The sequence below is a fragment of the Scatophagus argus genome, chromosome 1 (genome assembly GCF_020382885.2).
Source record: "Scatophagus argus isolate fScaArg1 chromosome 1, fScaArg1.pri, whole genome shotgun sequence".
Taxonomy (NCBI): domain Eukaryota; kingdom Metazoa; phylum Chordata; class Actinopteri; family Scatophagidae; genus Scatophagus; species Scatophagus argus.
In genome coordinates, this window is record NC_058493.1 from 24,204,219 (window position 1) to 24,219,877 (window position 15,659).

The window sequence follows — 15,659 nt, forward strand, 5'->3', positions numbered from 1 at the left end:
CTGAGAGTAATGAGAAACCAGTGACGGGACACTGAGACAATATATTACAACATTTCAGCACAAAATAACCCCCGGACTTGGCTGAGTCATACAAATGCGAGTTATATAAACTGTTGGCATGTACTGTGGGGAAGACTTTATCCATAAAGACAAAATCCCTTTAGTTGATTAAGTTAAGGTCTGTTTCATGGAACTGCTCGTTGTTTCGTAGGCTGAGCTGCATGCCCCGATGTGGTGGAAAAACAACCTTGCAGGTCCTGCACAGTTGGATTAACTGTCATCTTGCATGAATATTAGCGTGGAATTAAATTTACTGTATCTTTTCATTTTCCTCTTCACCCACATTTTCCCCCCTTTTTTTTTCATGTGCCTCTTTTCTCTGTGTTAGCATCTGCACTTCATCAGCTCTTTGGAGTTCTTTACTTTTTCCTTCCAGCTATAGCTAATTCAACCCAGCGAGTCCACCGCTGAAGGATCTGCGGTCCCTCATAACTCAGCGAGCACACACTTTCAACAGAATCAGTGGCTTTGGTTACAAGTGTCCACCAAGTGACACAGGCTGCACTGTATGTTTATCGAACACACATGTGTGGTGAGGCGCAGAAAAATTACTTTTCATATTTACATGTTTTTCCGTTCGAGTCATTAAAGGCAGAAAGGCTCGTTGTAAGACTGTGTTAAAATAGGTCAAAGACGTAAAATAATACTCTGACATTTTGGGGGACATGTGTTCGTTCTCTTTCTTGCCAAGACTTAGATGTCAAGATTGGCGTCACTCTCATGTCTGAACAGTAAATGCAAGGTTAGCTTAGCATAGCTCAAGTACCAGAAACAGTGAAAAGGCAAGCCTGGCTGCAAAGGTAACCAAATCCACCCAGCGACACTTTGAAAACATCACTAATTAACAAGTCACATCTTGTTTGTGTAATATGGACATACTGTGATTTAGAGATGCACACACACACACACACACACACACACACAACAGTAAATAGCTTTCAAGTATCTGTCATGATTTTAATACTCGCTGCTGATTCAACCATTTCTTGATGCTAATGTCAAAATGAGCCTGAGGAGATTATGTGTGTTACTACATCACTGCTTTTGAGGAGCTCTGGCTCCCTGGATGTCGATATCTGTATTATCTGTGACTGCAGACTTTGCAGGGTCCCAGTGGGTTGACATGGGGCGAACAGCAGGAGACACCCTGGACAGGCTGCCAGATCATCACAGGCCTGTCACATAGAGACAAACGACCATTCGACAAATAACATGACTTTTCTTTAAGATAATGACATGTTGTTTCTTATTACCTTCTTTGTTGGTTTTAAGATTTTTAAACTGATTTCTGCAGAAAATGAAAAGCTTTATCTCGGGGGAGTCACGCTCCACATGTGGTGAAGCATCTAATTCCTGCCTCCTCTTCTCATTTCTTTTGCGATGTTGTGATATGGACCTGACCTACTTACGCCTCCAGAACAAGAAAAACGTGTCACGGTGCAATGCACACCTGGAAACAGTGCTATCCAGGATGTAATTGCATCTTTTTACGACTCTCGGTAGGATGTTGCTTGTTTTAATCAAACTGATTCTCACGCATGCTGCTGTGAGTGTGGCTAAAATGGCTCCAAGTAGTTGTAATTGGCTGCAGATGTGTTGTGACAGGACATGATGTACAAAAACACCAACCGACTCCCAAAACAGATTTTGCTTTGAGTGGTCAGTGACAGTTCTGAGCTCACACGGAGCTGCGTGGTGTGTGTTTAGGTGTATGTGTGTGCATCTGTGTATGCATATGAGCCTACTCGAGGCCTGATGAGTAAATATGAACCACCTGGACATCCTGGAGGGGAAACCTTGGCTCCTGCTCCTGAAATCAATTACACACAGCAGTGATGAAGCACAGCGGTGAGTGAGTTCACTGATGGAGCTCTGCATTTGTTTACGTCTATAACTGGAGGTATATGTCCGGTCAGAAATTAAAGCCAAATACATACTTCAAGCTATTGTGTTTGTACTGCAGGAAGAGCTCGAAACCTGCAAACATTTTTGAGTATTTTGGAGTGTCTGTCATTTCCTCACAGGCAAACAGGTGTTGTGTATTACATCACATTTTCCTCTCAAAGCTGCCACAGCAGCAACATGAGTGTAAAGGTTCAGCGAGGTACGAGGGAGTACTGGATGTTGAGGATGGACGAGCGGATGTGAGGAAGCAGGTGAACGTCTGAAGGTCTGCAGGCTGAAAAGGATGGAAAACGGATTGTGACGAGTTGACAGTTAATATCAGGCAAGTTTAACTGACATCTGTGATTGTTACGTCTGTTACTTTGTCCAATCTACTCCGCAGTCACCCTTGTTGGAATCTTACATGCAGTCACTTTTTCATTATAGCTGCATTGTGATGGCGGATTTCTTAATTTATATCATTATGTTCATATATTTATTTTTCTTTGACCAGATTACTGTCACCTATGAGCAAAACACACAGCTGTTTAATGCTGATACAACATTTAGCTAACACTTACTGTTAATTTACTATTGGGCAAACTGTTATATTTTTACTATTATATACATCTTTTTACTTTGGACTGTATGTTTACTATATTAATTACTGTGTTAATTTCCTATGTAGATTCAATGTTCCTTAATTTATGTTGTGGTTTGAGGGAAACTAACTAATTTGACATATTATATTGTGTATATATAGCGTGTAATCCATTTTATAGTTTAACTACTAGTTGGTCTGACTATTCGTCCGGTTGTGCACCTAGTGAGAAACATGGAGGCTGAAATTTGGGTCCATAAGGTGAAGTATGGCCTCCTTTCTGAAAGCCCATTGTTGTTTTACAGCAGAACTAAAGCACCACCATTAAGAAGCTTTGTCACACAGAGCTGTGTATCATTTGCCAGAAGAGCAAATAGCAGGGCAGGCCTATGGGATTTTGTGGGGTTTAAGTTTATCCATCTTAGTTTAGGTTATCCAGCACATAGCAAAGTGCCCTTGGGTGATACTCCTTCAAATTCTGACACAAAACCTCAGCGCTCTGTTGTAGGTTCAGAGAAAAGAGACTTGAGATGACAACAGACAGAAAGTCATGCTTGGTTTCCTTGTAAACACTCACGGACTAAGCTTGGCAATCAGCCATTTAGAAGCAAATCTGTCTAAATTAACGTGCCTTTCCCTTAGCCCTTTGTCCCTGTAATGCGGTGTGCTGCCGGTATGCTGAATGCCCCAGCTTTGTGGCATTTTATTAGGACAACAGTAAACCCTGTTGGCTCGTCTGACTGGTTACTCCGGGTGAAAAATGCCTGTGAGATGGCAGAGGGTGGAAACAGTACAAGCAGCGTGATTTTAAGAGCAGTGCAGGCCAGTCAGCCACATCAGGAGGTTGTGCCTCTTTCTCATCAACACAGTTACTGACGAGTTTTCCTAATTATATTCTATATGGTCAATTAACTTTGAGTCCAATTTTACATTAGCAGATATTTAAGACACCACTTATTAAAATTACCCTTCAGTTTGCTGTCAGAAAGCCAACAAAGCAGAGCTGCCCAAAGGGCCTGCAAAGTTGGCTCACTGTAAGGTTCAATTAAGCCCAATAGATGTTTTAAGGAAACTTTATTTAAAAAGCTTACAATAAGGTTTTTACTCTTTATTGTTGTTGCAAGGTAAAAATGACCTCTTAAATGCGTAGAATCCCTAATTATTTATTATTTTTCATAACGTAAGCTTGGCGAGCACAGAATTAAGGGAACTTGGGAACCATTTTACATCATGTTTTCTAGGCAGGCACTTATAAGACACGACTGATTATGTTTTATTCACATTCCCTCTTCCTGAAACCACATGATGTCTCTTAGATGCATCTTCGTTCATCCCAGTTCAAGTCTAAATGCGCTCAGCAGTACTTTGCTGAATGTCTGTTCATGTTGAACCCCTAAATCCGGTTCCAACTGGTACAGTAATGCTTGCTTATAATAAATATATCCAAGGCCACAGTCTGACTCTGAATTAAGCTGAAACTGGCTGAGTTGTTTGACCTTCCTGTGAGCTTTCTTAATTTAAAGTACAATGCTGGATGACGGCTCGTACTGTTATCCACATTCTACTTTGGGACTCTTGTGGAAATAAAATATTTAAATGCTGTTTATTTTTAAAACCAAGCCTGCGTTTTGGGGGTCTGAATATAGATTAATAGCAATTGCAGCACAATGAAGATGAAACTTCAGTGAATTTGGCATTCTGTCTGAATTATTTGTAGAATTGAAAACTGTCAAGATTATCTTGACCCAGATTTTATCTTGCGTTGGTTCACAACATGTAATTTACCTTTTGTCAAGCTACACGCTAACACAGATGTTTGAGTAAAATCAGTCATCCAATATTTATGCTTCTGTAAATCTGCAAACACAAAGCTGACGATCGATTTGTTCAGTGAGGTAAATGCGTTTTCGAAATAACATACGATTAATGTTGCAGATGGAAAATGTAGTAAAAATGTCAACACATGAATAAGAACTTGATTTTTAAAAAAAAAAAAAAAAAGGGGCAGTAAAAACCTGAAAAAAAACACAATGCGAATTTAGCGTTTATCACAAAAATGTGACCAAAGTAGAATTTATTAGATAAATGAGTTTAATACTCGCCTTTCGTGAGAACATAACACACATTCCACCACTCAGCATTGCCTTTTGTCCCATAAACACACATGGCACACGGTGCATTAAAATGTTACAGAACTAAAAGTTTAGAGTTGCAGACATCAGTGTCAAACTGAGAAACAGGATGTGACCGGAAGAGATGCGACATGAAGCAGGAGCCAAAATGAAAGATGCACATTCTTATTGTCAATCTCGTTCATTTAAAATGACCCTGAGCAATAATCTGTGTAAACATTTCTACATTCGCTCCAAACTAATACAACAGAGAAAAGAAAAGCCTGTGCCTCCTCTTCTACATGACATGTTCTCCATCCTTACTAAATATGTACAAGGGAGTAAATTCACCTGACAGGCATGCTGGTGCTCTTGTTTACATGTTGTATTTTGCTGTGCATATACAAGGAATAAACATGACACCAAAATTTCAGTGAATCGTTAAAGATTCAGAGCATTGCTTTGTCTTTTGAAACTTGCTTTTATTATGCAGTATGACAGACTGTGATAGAAATATACTTCAGATATAGTTATATTACTGTATTCAGGGAGTGCATTCAGATGCTCCAGCAGTGGATATGTAGAGGCTGACAGCTGTTCTGCATATAGTGAGGGTCAATCAATCATCGCTAATCACTAAGGAAAAGACAGAGAGCAGCAGAGGTCACTCTGAGCGAGACTCTGGATCAGTCTGTGCCATTCAGCCCTCTTCTGCGTGATGTAGGCAGGGGTGATGATCTGCACAGGAAGGCGTGGCGAGCCCTCCACCCTGGCCTTCTCACACAAGGCCTCAGCAATACAGATAACGTACATGCCGCAGTCATAGCTGTTCTGCTGAGATGGACACGGCTCCTCCACAAACAGCGGTATCCTCCCTGTGCCCAAGAACGGCTCTAGCTTGCTGGCGACGCGCCGTGCGTGCAGCGAGTTGCTGCCATTTTGAGAGTCATAGTGGGCAAAGTGGTTGGAGTTGTGATGGTAGACCAAAAGGCTCCAGTGGGATCCCCCAGCACTTTGGTTGGAGTTGTCGTTAACAGCCAGGAAGACCCAGTGACGAGAGGCAAGATCCAGAGGCTCCAGAAACAGAGCTAACTCATCGGGACAAGAGGCACACTTGATGAACTGCGTGACCTCCGGGCTGATGAAGAGGACGGTGTCCCCCAGGACTCTGAAGCGCTCAGCAGCAAAGTACTCGAAGGCAAAACCAATTACTTGGTCATTTAGCCAGTAAGGTCCCTCCAGTAAGGACACATCAGAGCGGCGTAGCAGGCTGTCGTGGTAGCTCAGCACTACAGGGTCCATCCTCCAACACAGTCACAGAGTTGCTCTGAAAAATACACAGGAAGATTTCAGTGCTGAGTGCTTAACTGATTTATCAATTAATAAATCATCAACAACTGTTGTGACACATTTATCAAAAGAGAAATAACAAACAGTTCTTCATTCCACCTTCTCAACAGTGAGAACTGGCTATTTTCTTTGTCTTGTGTGATTGCAAACTTATCTCTTTGGGTGTTGGAGTGCTGGTGATACAAAACAAGCAACTTTTACATGTTGACTTGGGCTTAAGAAAACTGCTCGTGATGTAAATTTATCACTACTGTCCTTCTCCCTTCCATAGACCGGTCACTTAATCATGAAAGTAACTGACAGATAAATCGCTAAAAAATAAAATAAATGATCTGCAGCTCCGTCACAGTGCTGTAATGAACAGCAGAGCAACAGAAAAGTGATCAAACGGGACTGCATGTCACAGAAAAGAAAAACAATTTGAAGGTGTCATTTGGGATCCTTGGACAATGCAAAGGGCATTTTACACTTAAGCTATTGGATAAATTGGGACATTGGAAAAACGACTCACCCAATAATATGGCATATTTATCATGTTTCCATTTGTTTTTAAGCGGAACAAACTTTTATGCAATTAGATGCAGTTACAATATGATACTTTGACTGCGGCATGTCACCAAACCTGAACACAAACGATGGAAACCCCAAGTATCTTCACTGGACGGTCCTCTCAACAGCCACACTGCACGAATATGTTTTAAAGCTACAAGTCAGGCAAGTCTGAACCCTTACAGAAACCGTTAAAAGTTACTGTAAGAAGCACAGAAGGACGCAGATTTGATCCCATCTTGACTCGGTACGTCGGTGAGGCTCGTTACTCGGAACCGGCTTGTGCTATTAAAAGATAGTTATTTTCCAAATATACCCAACTGCGTTTGATCGACCATGACCAATACTAACTACAGGCTGCTGGTAGCGGGGTGTCACATTACTGCAATGCGTTTAGTCCACCGTCTTTGCCAGCAGGCAGTTGACTGCCGAAATGGTCTTTAGCTTTAGCATGAGCTAGCTGACGGCCACTTTCACACCCACACGAAGCCAAACGCCTGTGAAACGTGAACTGTGTGCTGCCGAATTAAAACGCGTGCAGTCCATTTAATATTCGCACCTGTCAAAGACACAGACTCAAATAAAAAGTACCACGAAGACTGCAGTCTTGTCCCTCATTGCAAACACTTACGTAAACCGCTGCAGGAAGACCTCAAACATTTTTCGACAGGGCACCTGCGCAGTACAGTGGAAATGCTGTGGCGTGAGGTGTGTACATCGTCGCCGTGTTATTTACTGTTCATTTCCTCTTATGTCGCTCCGTCCATTTATGCACCACAGGTGAAGTGGATACCGCGACAAAAACTGACACATGTATAAAAACCGCTCATTACGCCAAAAAAGAGTCCACGCACGGTCAAAGTAATACAGGCAGCGCACACTTCCTCGCGCTTCTGTGTTTTGGGATCCACGGAGCATGCGCACCAGAGTCTTTCTCCAGCCGGGGCGGTTGAGAGTTCTGAAAATAGCATTCATCGTTGACAACCGCCCCTTTGTCTACCTGCAGCCTCGCAGACTAAATTTAACCACACGACACGCCCACTGTACCTCCAGACACGCCCTCTTCCATACACGACACGCCCCTGGGCTCTTTCCCTAGCTTTTATAACGTTACAAGTTTTGCTGTCTGAAGCTAACGGTTTCGAGGGTCTGTCATTTAGTAGTAGGCGTTATATATTTGCCGCGCGTCCATAGATAGACCTACTCTGGGTCCTTTTCAGTCATCGTGTACAGGGAAAGTGCAATACCCCGTGCGGCCACTAAGCCAAAACCCACTCACAGTGCAGCTCCGGCCCCGGGGGTTTGGCTCAGCCCTCCCTCTGTGTATTTTCTCCCCGCCCATGAGCAGCGTGAACGCGCAGTGCCGCGCGTCCGGCAGAGCGGCGGCACTGATTAGCAAGGCAAAGCAGAGTTTTCAAGGACCGTCACGGAGCTGCGACGGACTGCTTTTTAATTACATTCAAACAGCGAACACGCACGGATAAAGAAAAATAAACAAACAATTAAACATGCGCAAGTGCTCGGCGCGGACTTGAATTTCGAGGAGTTGTTCGGAGGCGAGCGGCGGGAGAGAGAAGGAAACCAATTAAATCAGTGGGAATGCAGGGAATTAAATAGAGATTTAGGCATTTTGTCTGGCTACAAGTGTGTGTGTGTGCGTGTGCGGCTCTGCACACCGTCCCGAGACGAGACGAAAAACTCAAGCCCCACTTAAAGTTCACTTCAGCGTCCACGTCTGGAGGTAAGTGTGTGATGTTTGGTAGTGAGACCCTGCGGTGTGGTGGGCTGCCCCAAACGGGGGAAGAGGGGCTTTGGGCTGGAAGCAGCCAGTGAGTCAAGAAACGTATTCATCTGAGCTCCACTCATTTGTAAGATGTAAGATCTTCAGTTGCCGTGCTTTGAAGGTGTGTATGGGACTCAGTCGGTGCTTTTGTTGAATGAGTAATCACACAGTCAAAGGTGTGTGTGTGTGTGTGTGTGTGAGTGAAGTGTATTTACGGGTATTAAAAAGTTTGAGTTCTCGCAGCCACAAACTGCTTTCTCTACATCAAGCGCCACCGCAATACAATTTATCCTGTTTTGTGTTTACTTTACTAATCAAAGCAAACTTGATTTAAAAGAAAAACAAACAAACAACAAACCCCGCTGCAGAACAGCACATTTGACACTCATAGCCGCACAATAAATAATTTGCCAGCCCACATAAATCTAGCATTCGTGTCCGTTAAGGAGCAGGAGGAGGCTGAGAGCCTTGTGTGTCTGGCTGCAGTGGGGTGGGGTAAATGTTTACACATGTATTATTTAGTGGAGGTCAGACAAAACAGCTTATAATGCAGCGAAGGCAATAAAGAGAGCAAAAGCTGCTGTGATCGTGCAGGGAGGTCTGATGGGGCGAAGAAGCTGCTGAATCATGGGTGGAGTGGACGGAGAGGCGTTCACGCACGCGTGCACTTCACGCACATCTCGGCTGCAAACTTGCAACACCAGATATTCTGCAGAAGACAACTTTAATGTGCCTTAAGATGTTTTGTCACTTCCTGTGGTGATTTTTTTTTAGTCGCAGTGATGTTCTTGCTGATTATTTTCTGCTTTCATTGTTGCAGAGCTGTCAGTCGAGTGATGACAGGAAAATGAGGGGACACAGAGATCAGGAACAGCATGTAACAAACGTCCCCAGATGGACTCATACTGTCTCATCACAGTATTTGTGTGGTGATGATAACACACCCCTGTTAGATTTAGAACAGGATGTCTGTGATTATCAGGGCTAAACGTCTTCACTGTCTTTCTGTGCTCAGGTTTTCATCTTTTCGCTTGGTAGAAACGTTTGTAATTGTCCCTTGAGATTGGTCTTCCTGCATCCCTTCGTTACTGCTAAAAGGAAAAAAGAAAAAGAAACAAGTAGCTGTGAGGTTCCCGTCGTCCTGCGCTCAGACCAGCACAGGTGATGAGAGTAAAGTGGGCCTGTCCTGCAGGAATGTGAGGTCTGAGAAGACGCAGCTGCTGTAGCATGAGAGGCGGCCCAGGCTGAGACTCCAGCAACTGTGTCCCCGTCGACATCTGACACCCCGCAGGCCTCCAGCGTCTGCTATTTCTAAAAGACGGGCCTCACTTTGTATCACATCCGAGCTGTGTCTGTGTTCGGCGATAGCGCCGACACCACCTGAAATACTGAAGCTGCGGTTTGAAAGGTCGAAGGCTCAGCTTGTGATCTTTGCCGAAGCTGATTTGTATTGCTGTATGGAGGTTTTGCGGATGTGTGAGGACGTCGCAGTGTTGGAATAAGACAATCTGGATTTCTGATTTTGCTTTGCACGCTTTGTAAAAGCTCATGCACGCACGCAAAGTTTTAGCAGTTCATTTTCACAGTCTGCCTAATCTGGATTCAGTCAGCGTTCTCTCAGGGAAACAATGAATGACTTCAGGTTTTGTCATCTTTCTGTCCTGTCAGCCAGTTAGACCTGTGGCCTCACATTTGACCCATTTGTTCTTTTTGTCCGACGTGAGTACACACAAAAGGAAATGAGTGTGTCAAACCGAAACTGAGATTTGAGCGAGATTACCTTTCATATGTTGTGACAGATTGTTTCACGTGTGTGTGTCTGTGTGTGTCCTCGTGCATCTCGGAAAACTGTGTACCAAAGAAACTTGAGAAGTAGACTCCAAAAACGTGAACAGGTTCACTGAACGCGGTCCTCGGCTTCAGAGGAGACGTCCCCCTTGTCTGAGTGTGCCTGCAGAACATTTTAGGTGCACAACAGCTGAGGCATCATGACGGCAGAAAGAGAAGCCATAAAATCTGCATCAGCTTTTAAAATAACTCTGTCTTTATATACAACCTGATGAGTTTTGGGTTTTTTTTTTATCAGGAAACATGTTGCAAGGATGAGGTAAAAAGAAAGTAATACTCTAGAGATCATGTGAATAGCAGATTTGAACAGTAAAACAAAAGGAAGTAAAAGCAAAGCAACCTCAGTACCAAGGGACTGTAGCTGTGATGTTCAGCCTAAGATCAGCATTCTGCCACCATTTTCATAGTTGAAGCTTCTGTTGAATTGCAGCCCTGGGGAGAAGACTACCAGGACTCGCACCCCAGGGGTCGTCTTATTGTCATTTTAAAACATAAACACGCACTTCAAACGTGCTGTTTTTGTTCACTTAATAATTGAGGCGGCAGCCCTCTGTGCTGAGTCCAGCTCTTTGCTCATCCACAGCCGCTCCTGTAAGGATTGTTCCTCCGGTCTCTTACGCAATCTAAACAAACGAGAAAGACCCTTCCTTCGGTGCCCGCAATGTTACCTGCTGAACTGGATGGCAGCTTGAGTCACGTGCGGCAGGCTCACATGATCGGTATGTCCTGAAAAGTGTTGTGGGCCGCATGATGGGATTGTATGGCGCAAGTGATTGGCATGCACATGAAGTCATTAAAGAGGAACCTGCTTGTGTTGCAATGAACAAAGCTCCCCTTTCTTTAGTGGGCCATTATATGAGCAAGGCTTTGGCCTCAAAGGCTCAGCTTCCCCGCGTTTTGCATTTCCCCTCATTAACTCACTGGTGCTAACAGTAGCTGGAGTGAGACGGAGAGAAGAAAGTCCATTGTGTTGTTTTTAGCAATTTTGCTTGTGTGAAATGAGCTTTACTTGTCCATTTTAATTAATCCCTTAAAAATGGGAAGCGGAGGAGTCAACAAACAATACTGATCTGACTGGAAGCTCAGTTTGTATCCCACTAAATTAAATTCTGTCCTCCGAGGTTTTGATTTGGACAGAGAAGCAAGTCTTTTTTTGTTGTTGTTGTTGAGAATCCCCCCGTGGTTATTTAGTCAAAGCTTGAAAAATCACAGAGAAATTGAATTTCATGCAAAGAAAGCAGCTTGCAGAGTGTCAAAACCCTCGAGTTCCTCTTTTCCTCCTTTATAGTTTTTGTGCGTCGGCTCTGAATAATTATGTCCGTGATTGGAAGGACTGCATTAATTAAATGAAGTTATCTGTGGGTGTGGATGCTCACGTGGATCCTAATTTGTGTCTCCGTCTCACGAAGCGGATGGTTATTGGCTCGGATGGTCATGTGGAAGCTGCTAATGAGTGGGGAAGGAATGTTTCAGATTTTTAACTTAATGTGGCAACACGACGGCGTAAACGCTCTCAACAAAAATGTCTTGTTTTTTAAAATTACGCTTCAGTTCAAGGTAAGCATGATGCGTACATGTACAGGTTAAAAGCCTCCAGATGCCAGAGGCCACATTACTGCAGGGTTTGGGCAGTGGAGCACTTGAAACTGGAATTTGTGTGTGTGTGTGTGACACAGCTGTGACAATAGCCGCTGGCCCCCTGCAGCCTTATGGTACAGACAGGCCAGGGCCGATGGTTAATCCTCAGGTATGTGCCGTTGTGTAATGGTACACAATGCTGTCCGTTTGCAGAGCAACGCTGCCATGAAGTGCGACGATCCTGTTAAAGCCTTCAGCACATCCTCGTGCTGTCACAGAATCAGGAAATATTTAAAATATTAAAATGGGATGTCAGTGCACCCCATTCAGTCCTGTATGTAACTGTAAAACCTTCAGTAAATCATGTGAAGAAGACAGGAAGTGGAATGTTTTTTCAAAGTAAATTGAGACAATGTTGAAATAGTCTACTCATAAAGCATACAAATTCAATTAAAATAAACCAGTGAAGAAAAGTTATTGGAGATCTTGTTGGTGACAAGTTCAGTTGTTCTGAGTAATCAGATCTTATAAATGAAACATTTCCTCAGCTAACTGACAGTAAATCAAAAGTTCAGCATCCTTATCAACAAAAACGTCGCTGATCCAAACACTCATGTTTCGTGTCAAGTCATCCCAAAATGTTTGGTATGTGCAGAAGAAGAAAACGTGCTGTGCAGTTTCTGGGTGACAAAAAATACAAACTTATCAAAATTAAATTCGGTATGGAGAAAGTCGTCGCAGGGGAAAGTGGCTTCGATCAGACTGAACGGGTTGTTGAATATAGTATGACCGCAACTGTTTAATGGTGGATTCAGAGAAATTTTAAGAGAACAGAATTTTTATTTGAAAGGCCAGGAAATAAATCTGATGTAAAGCTCCTTCAAGTAACTTTATTTGGAACTTTTCCTTCCTTGAAGTCAAGTTAGTTGCCACCGAAAGAGGGGAGGTCCACAACTAGAGTAAGGGACATTCCTGCAAAAAGACTCCTCACCAACATTAGGAGTGCAGGATATTTCGAACTCTTAAGCCCTCTAAAGCGAGAACGTGGCATTGCTCCACATTTAGGAAGAAGGAAAGCTGACAGTTCGCTGCCGCTCTTATCGGTGAGGAATTCTGTCAGTTTGCAGTAGTCTGTGCTCCGTCAGAATGAGGCAAGAGGGGAGGAAGAGCGGCGATAGTTGTGGCTAACTGACAACAAACAGGCCGCGATAAGGCGGATTTCACATGCAGCCTGAGAGTTGCTCACTAATAGCTGGAATGCTTCTCCTGTCTGATCCACACTGGAGTTATCTGTGTGGCAAATGTGCAGGTGATGTTGAGATTGTGCTGGTTACTAAAAAAAACAAGAAAATCATGGAAAATTAGCGTGCTGTTGGAGCTGCTCCCTGCCTGACACAGTGTGCTCATGTCTCTCATTGGTCAGTTGCTGTTGTGTTTGTTTTAGAGCTTAATTCAGTCAAATACATGATGGATGGGACAGCTCTGCCAGTTGCTGATAGTTTTATGTCATGTTGATGCTGTGAAATGACTGACACTTTGGTGTTGAGGTTTAAGATCACTTTTTTTTGTCTCTTGGTTATAGAATATTTTAAAATGTTCTTAATGGATATTTTTGTTTGAAATTTGTTGAAAAGTTCACCAAGGAACAAGTGATGCGATGATCTGGATCCGAATCCAGGTGCAAGTCCTCGTATTGTGTCGAAGAACTGATCGACATAGCATTTAAGGACCTTTTTTCCCAATTTTCTCATGACCTACTATTAAGATAAAATGTGCTTTAAAAGTACAAAAATATTTTAAATTAAAAACATAGAATAATTCTCTCTCAGTCTCAACAAACGGAGCCATATAGATACTTTGAGTAGTCGTTGTTTGCTCATTAAAACATTGTGACAGGATGAACTCTTGTTGAGTCTTGCTGTGAGACAGTGTTCAGTTTATGTCCCTGTCCTTTCACTTTGGCGCCCACCTGAATTAATCCTAATTACCCACTGATGCATTTCAGAGCCAGCATTCACTGCAGTGAGTTAGTAGTCTGGTTGAACGATTACGGTCAGACACCCTGGAGACGTTTAGAGGGTCTCTGTTGTCTCCAAAAAGTCCCAGTCCTCCAGTCATCCTGAGAGAGCCCACTTAACAGTGAAGCTGTTGCAGTTTAGCGAATATTTTTGCTCTACATGTCATGCTGGCTGAGCTGCACTACAGAGCAGGTGAGCTATGAGAGCAGACTCCAAATGCCAACAGTAATGAGTTTTTCCCAAGTCCTGGTTTTGAGAATGGAGAGTCCAGGCCAGTGTGAGCTTAAGAGTTCAGATGGAGGGCTGGACTGTTCTGACCTTCTCAGCTGAGAGAATGGAGTATTGTTCTGAGAGAGCGGACTAAGTGGTTTTGTTCTTGGTGCTAATTCTTGGTGAATGCATGGCGTCTTGTGGTGGAATAATAAGTACTTAAAATGTTAGTGTGTGTGCTGTCAGTTGATTAAAATGAAGAGGTTCTTCAGAGCGATGAGACAATTGAGTCCAGTTATCAGGCAGTTAATTGTGGCATCTTGCTTCTGAAACATGAACGTTTACTGCTTTTCTTTGAGAGCCCCACACAGGCCAAGGAACTCAGCCGTAGCTTGGACCTGATGTGGACCTAGCCTGTCCCTGGTCCGGTCCGGTCCAAGTCTGGCCTTAGTCTGGCCCTACACTGGTAAAGTATGCATGTAGGCCTCAAACATGACAGTGCCACCAGCATTCATGCCTACAAATAGTGGTTCAGAGAAACTTGATGCAGTAAAGAACTGTGATCCAGCTGCAGATTTACAGCCTACCTTTCTCTGATATTACCTTTGCAGAAACTGAAGAAGAGACTCTTCACCAGCTGGCTTATATTGAGTCATAACAATCAAATCTCGATGCTTGGTCTTTCTTGTCCACAATGTCTTGGTCCTTTTCTCTCTGTTGGTATTGTCGCTGCTGTCTGCACAGGCACGTGAATCCTGAGGGAATGAAACAAGACCATGCATGTTGTCTGGAGCCGTCCGAAGGCATTCTAGGAAACGAAGGAAGTTTTGAATTGAAGGGAGGAAGAGATGAGACGTGTGAGATGGAAGTGGATGCATTAAAAGTCCAGACTGACTCCTGACAGCACGCGAAGACCACATATTGATGATACAAAGTGAAAGGGCATCTGAGGATGGAATTTTCACGTAACCGAGAAAGTCTTGTTTATTTCATGTTTGACCACAGTTTACCAAATGTTGCTCCACGTCATCCCTTCGCGAGCAATAAATCATGAGGTCATAATAACGTTATGTGCAGACGGAGACTCTCGCCAACATCTTCCGTCATCTCCTTGAAGCCTGCAACCACACTTGCGTTATCATCACGCTGCAGCTCTTTCTGTGTCTGTCGACTGCAGCTCTGACTGCACCACCAGGCTCAGATTTCAAACGGCCTGCGGTCTGCTGAAGGCAGAAAGACAGCAGTCATCCCCCATCCTCAGAAAAGACGGCGAGAGCCACTGTAACTACAGCCCTGTAATTACAGATCATGTTTTTTCCTAATACACCAAACAGATGTGCTTAAAATTATGCTGAACATTCAGACCCGGACTTAAACGTGACGAGCTGTCATTACTATCAGCCTTTCTGTTTCTGAAAATTAGTTGGGTTGGAGATTTTGAAACTTGTGTTGCTTTTACTCTCACTTTAAAGATTTGCAACATCAACAGTTTTAATAGTCAGGAAAAAAAATCCCAGTTCTGTCCTTCAAAATGCCAAAGCCTGCGCTGTTTGACTGCACTGACTGCTGAGAGGTTTATGGTCGAGCAGCTAATTCGCCAAGTTCAACAAACTCTCTTAGCTTTATTAGACTAAGTAATACGAAAATAAACCACTCTGTTAAATGGC

At 43.4% G+C, this 15,659-nt stretch overlaps 2 protein-coding genes across 14 annotated transcripts in view; one reads left to right on the forward strand and one right to left on the reverse strand.

Annotated features, from left to right (window-relative positions):
• Positions 1 to 4,582: 4,582 nt before the first annotated feature.
• senp8 (SUMO peptidase family member, NEDD8 specific) lies at positions 4,583 to 7,499 on the reverse strand. 2 transcript variants are annotated; one of them, XM_046393815.1, is made up of 2 exons: positions 7,187 to 7,499; positions 4,583 to 5,983 (listed from the first exon to the last, which is right to left on the reverse strand). In XM_046393815.1, exon 2 carries the CDS (start codon positions 5,956 to 5,958, stop codon positions 5,293 to 5,295), a length of 666 nt encoding a protein of 221 aa, XP_046249771.1. In that variant the 5' UTR covers positions 5,959 to 5,983; positions 7,187 to 7,499; the 3' UTR covers positions 4,583 to 5,292. The 2 variants fall into 2 exon arrangements, with proteins under 2 accessions (XP_046249771.1, XP_046249781.1); XM_046393825.1 differs by lacking the exon at positions 7,187 to 7,499 and adding an exon at positions 6,629 to 7,120.
• Positions 7,500 to 7,886: 387 nt separating this feature from the next.
• The window catches only part of myo9aa (myosin IXAa), a 92,117-nt gene continuing 84,344 nt past the window's right edge, over positions 7,887 to 15,659 (forward strand). For 10 of the 12 annotated variants that reach the window (XM_046393647.1, XM_046393682.1, XM_046393673.1 and 7 more), the window contains exon 1: positions 7,887 to 8,296. The gene's annotated coding sequence lies outside the window, so the exon portion shown is untranslated. The remainder of the gene's footprint in view (positions 8,297 to 15,659) is intronic. The other 2 variants (XM_046393702.1, XM_046393749.1) reach the window with 1 other exon arrangement.

Bases quoted from the DNA above. Each gene is read 5' to 3' on its own strand.
- senp8 (XM_046393815.1), bottom strand. From the start codon at position 5,958: ATGGACCCTGTAGTGCTGAGCTACCACGACAGCCTGCTACGCCGCTCT.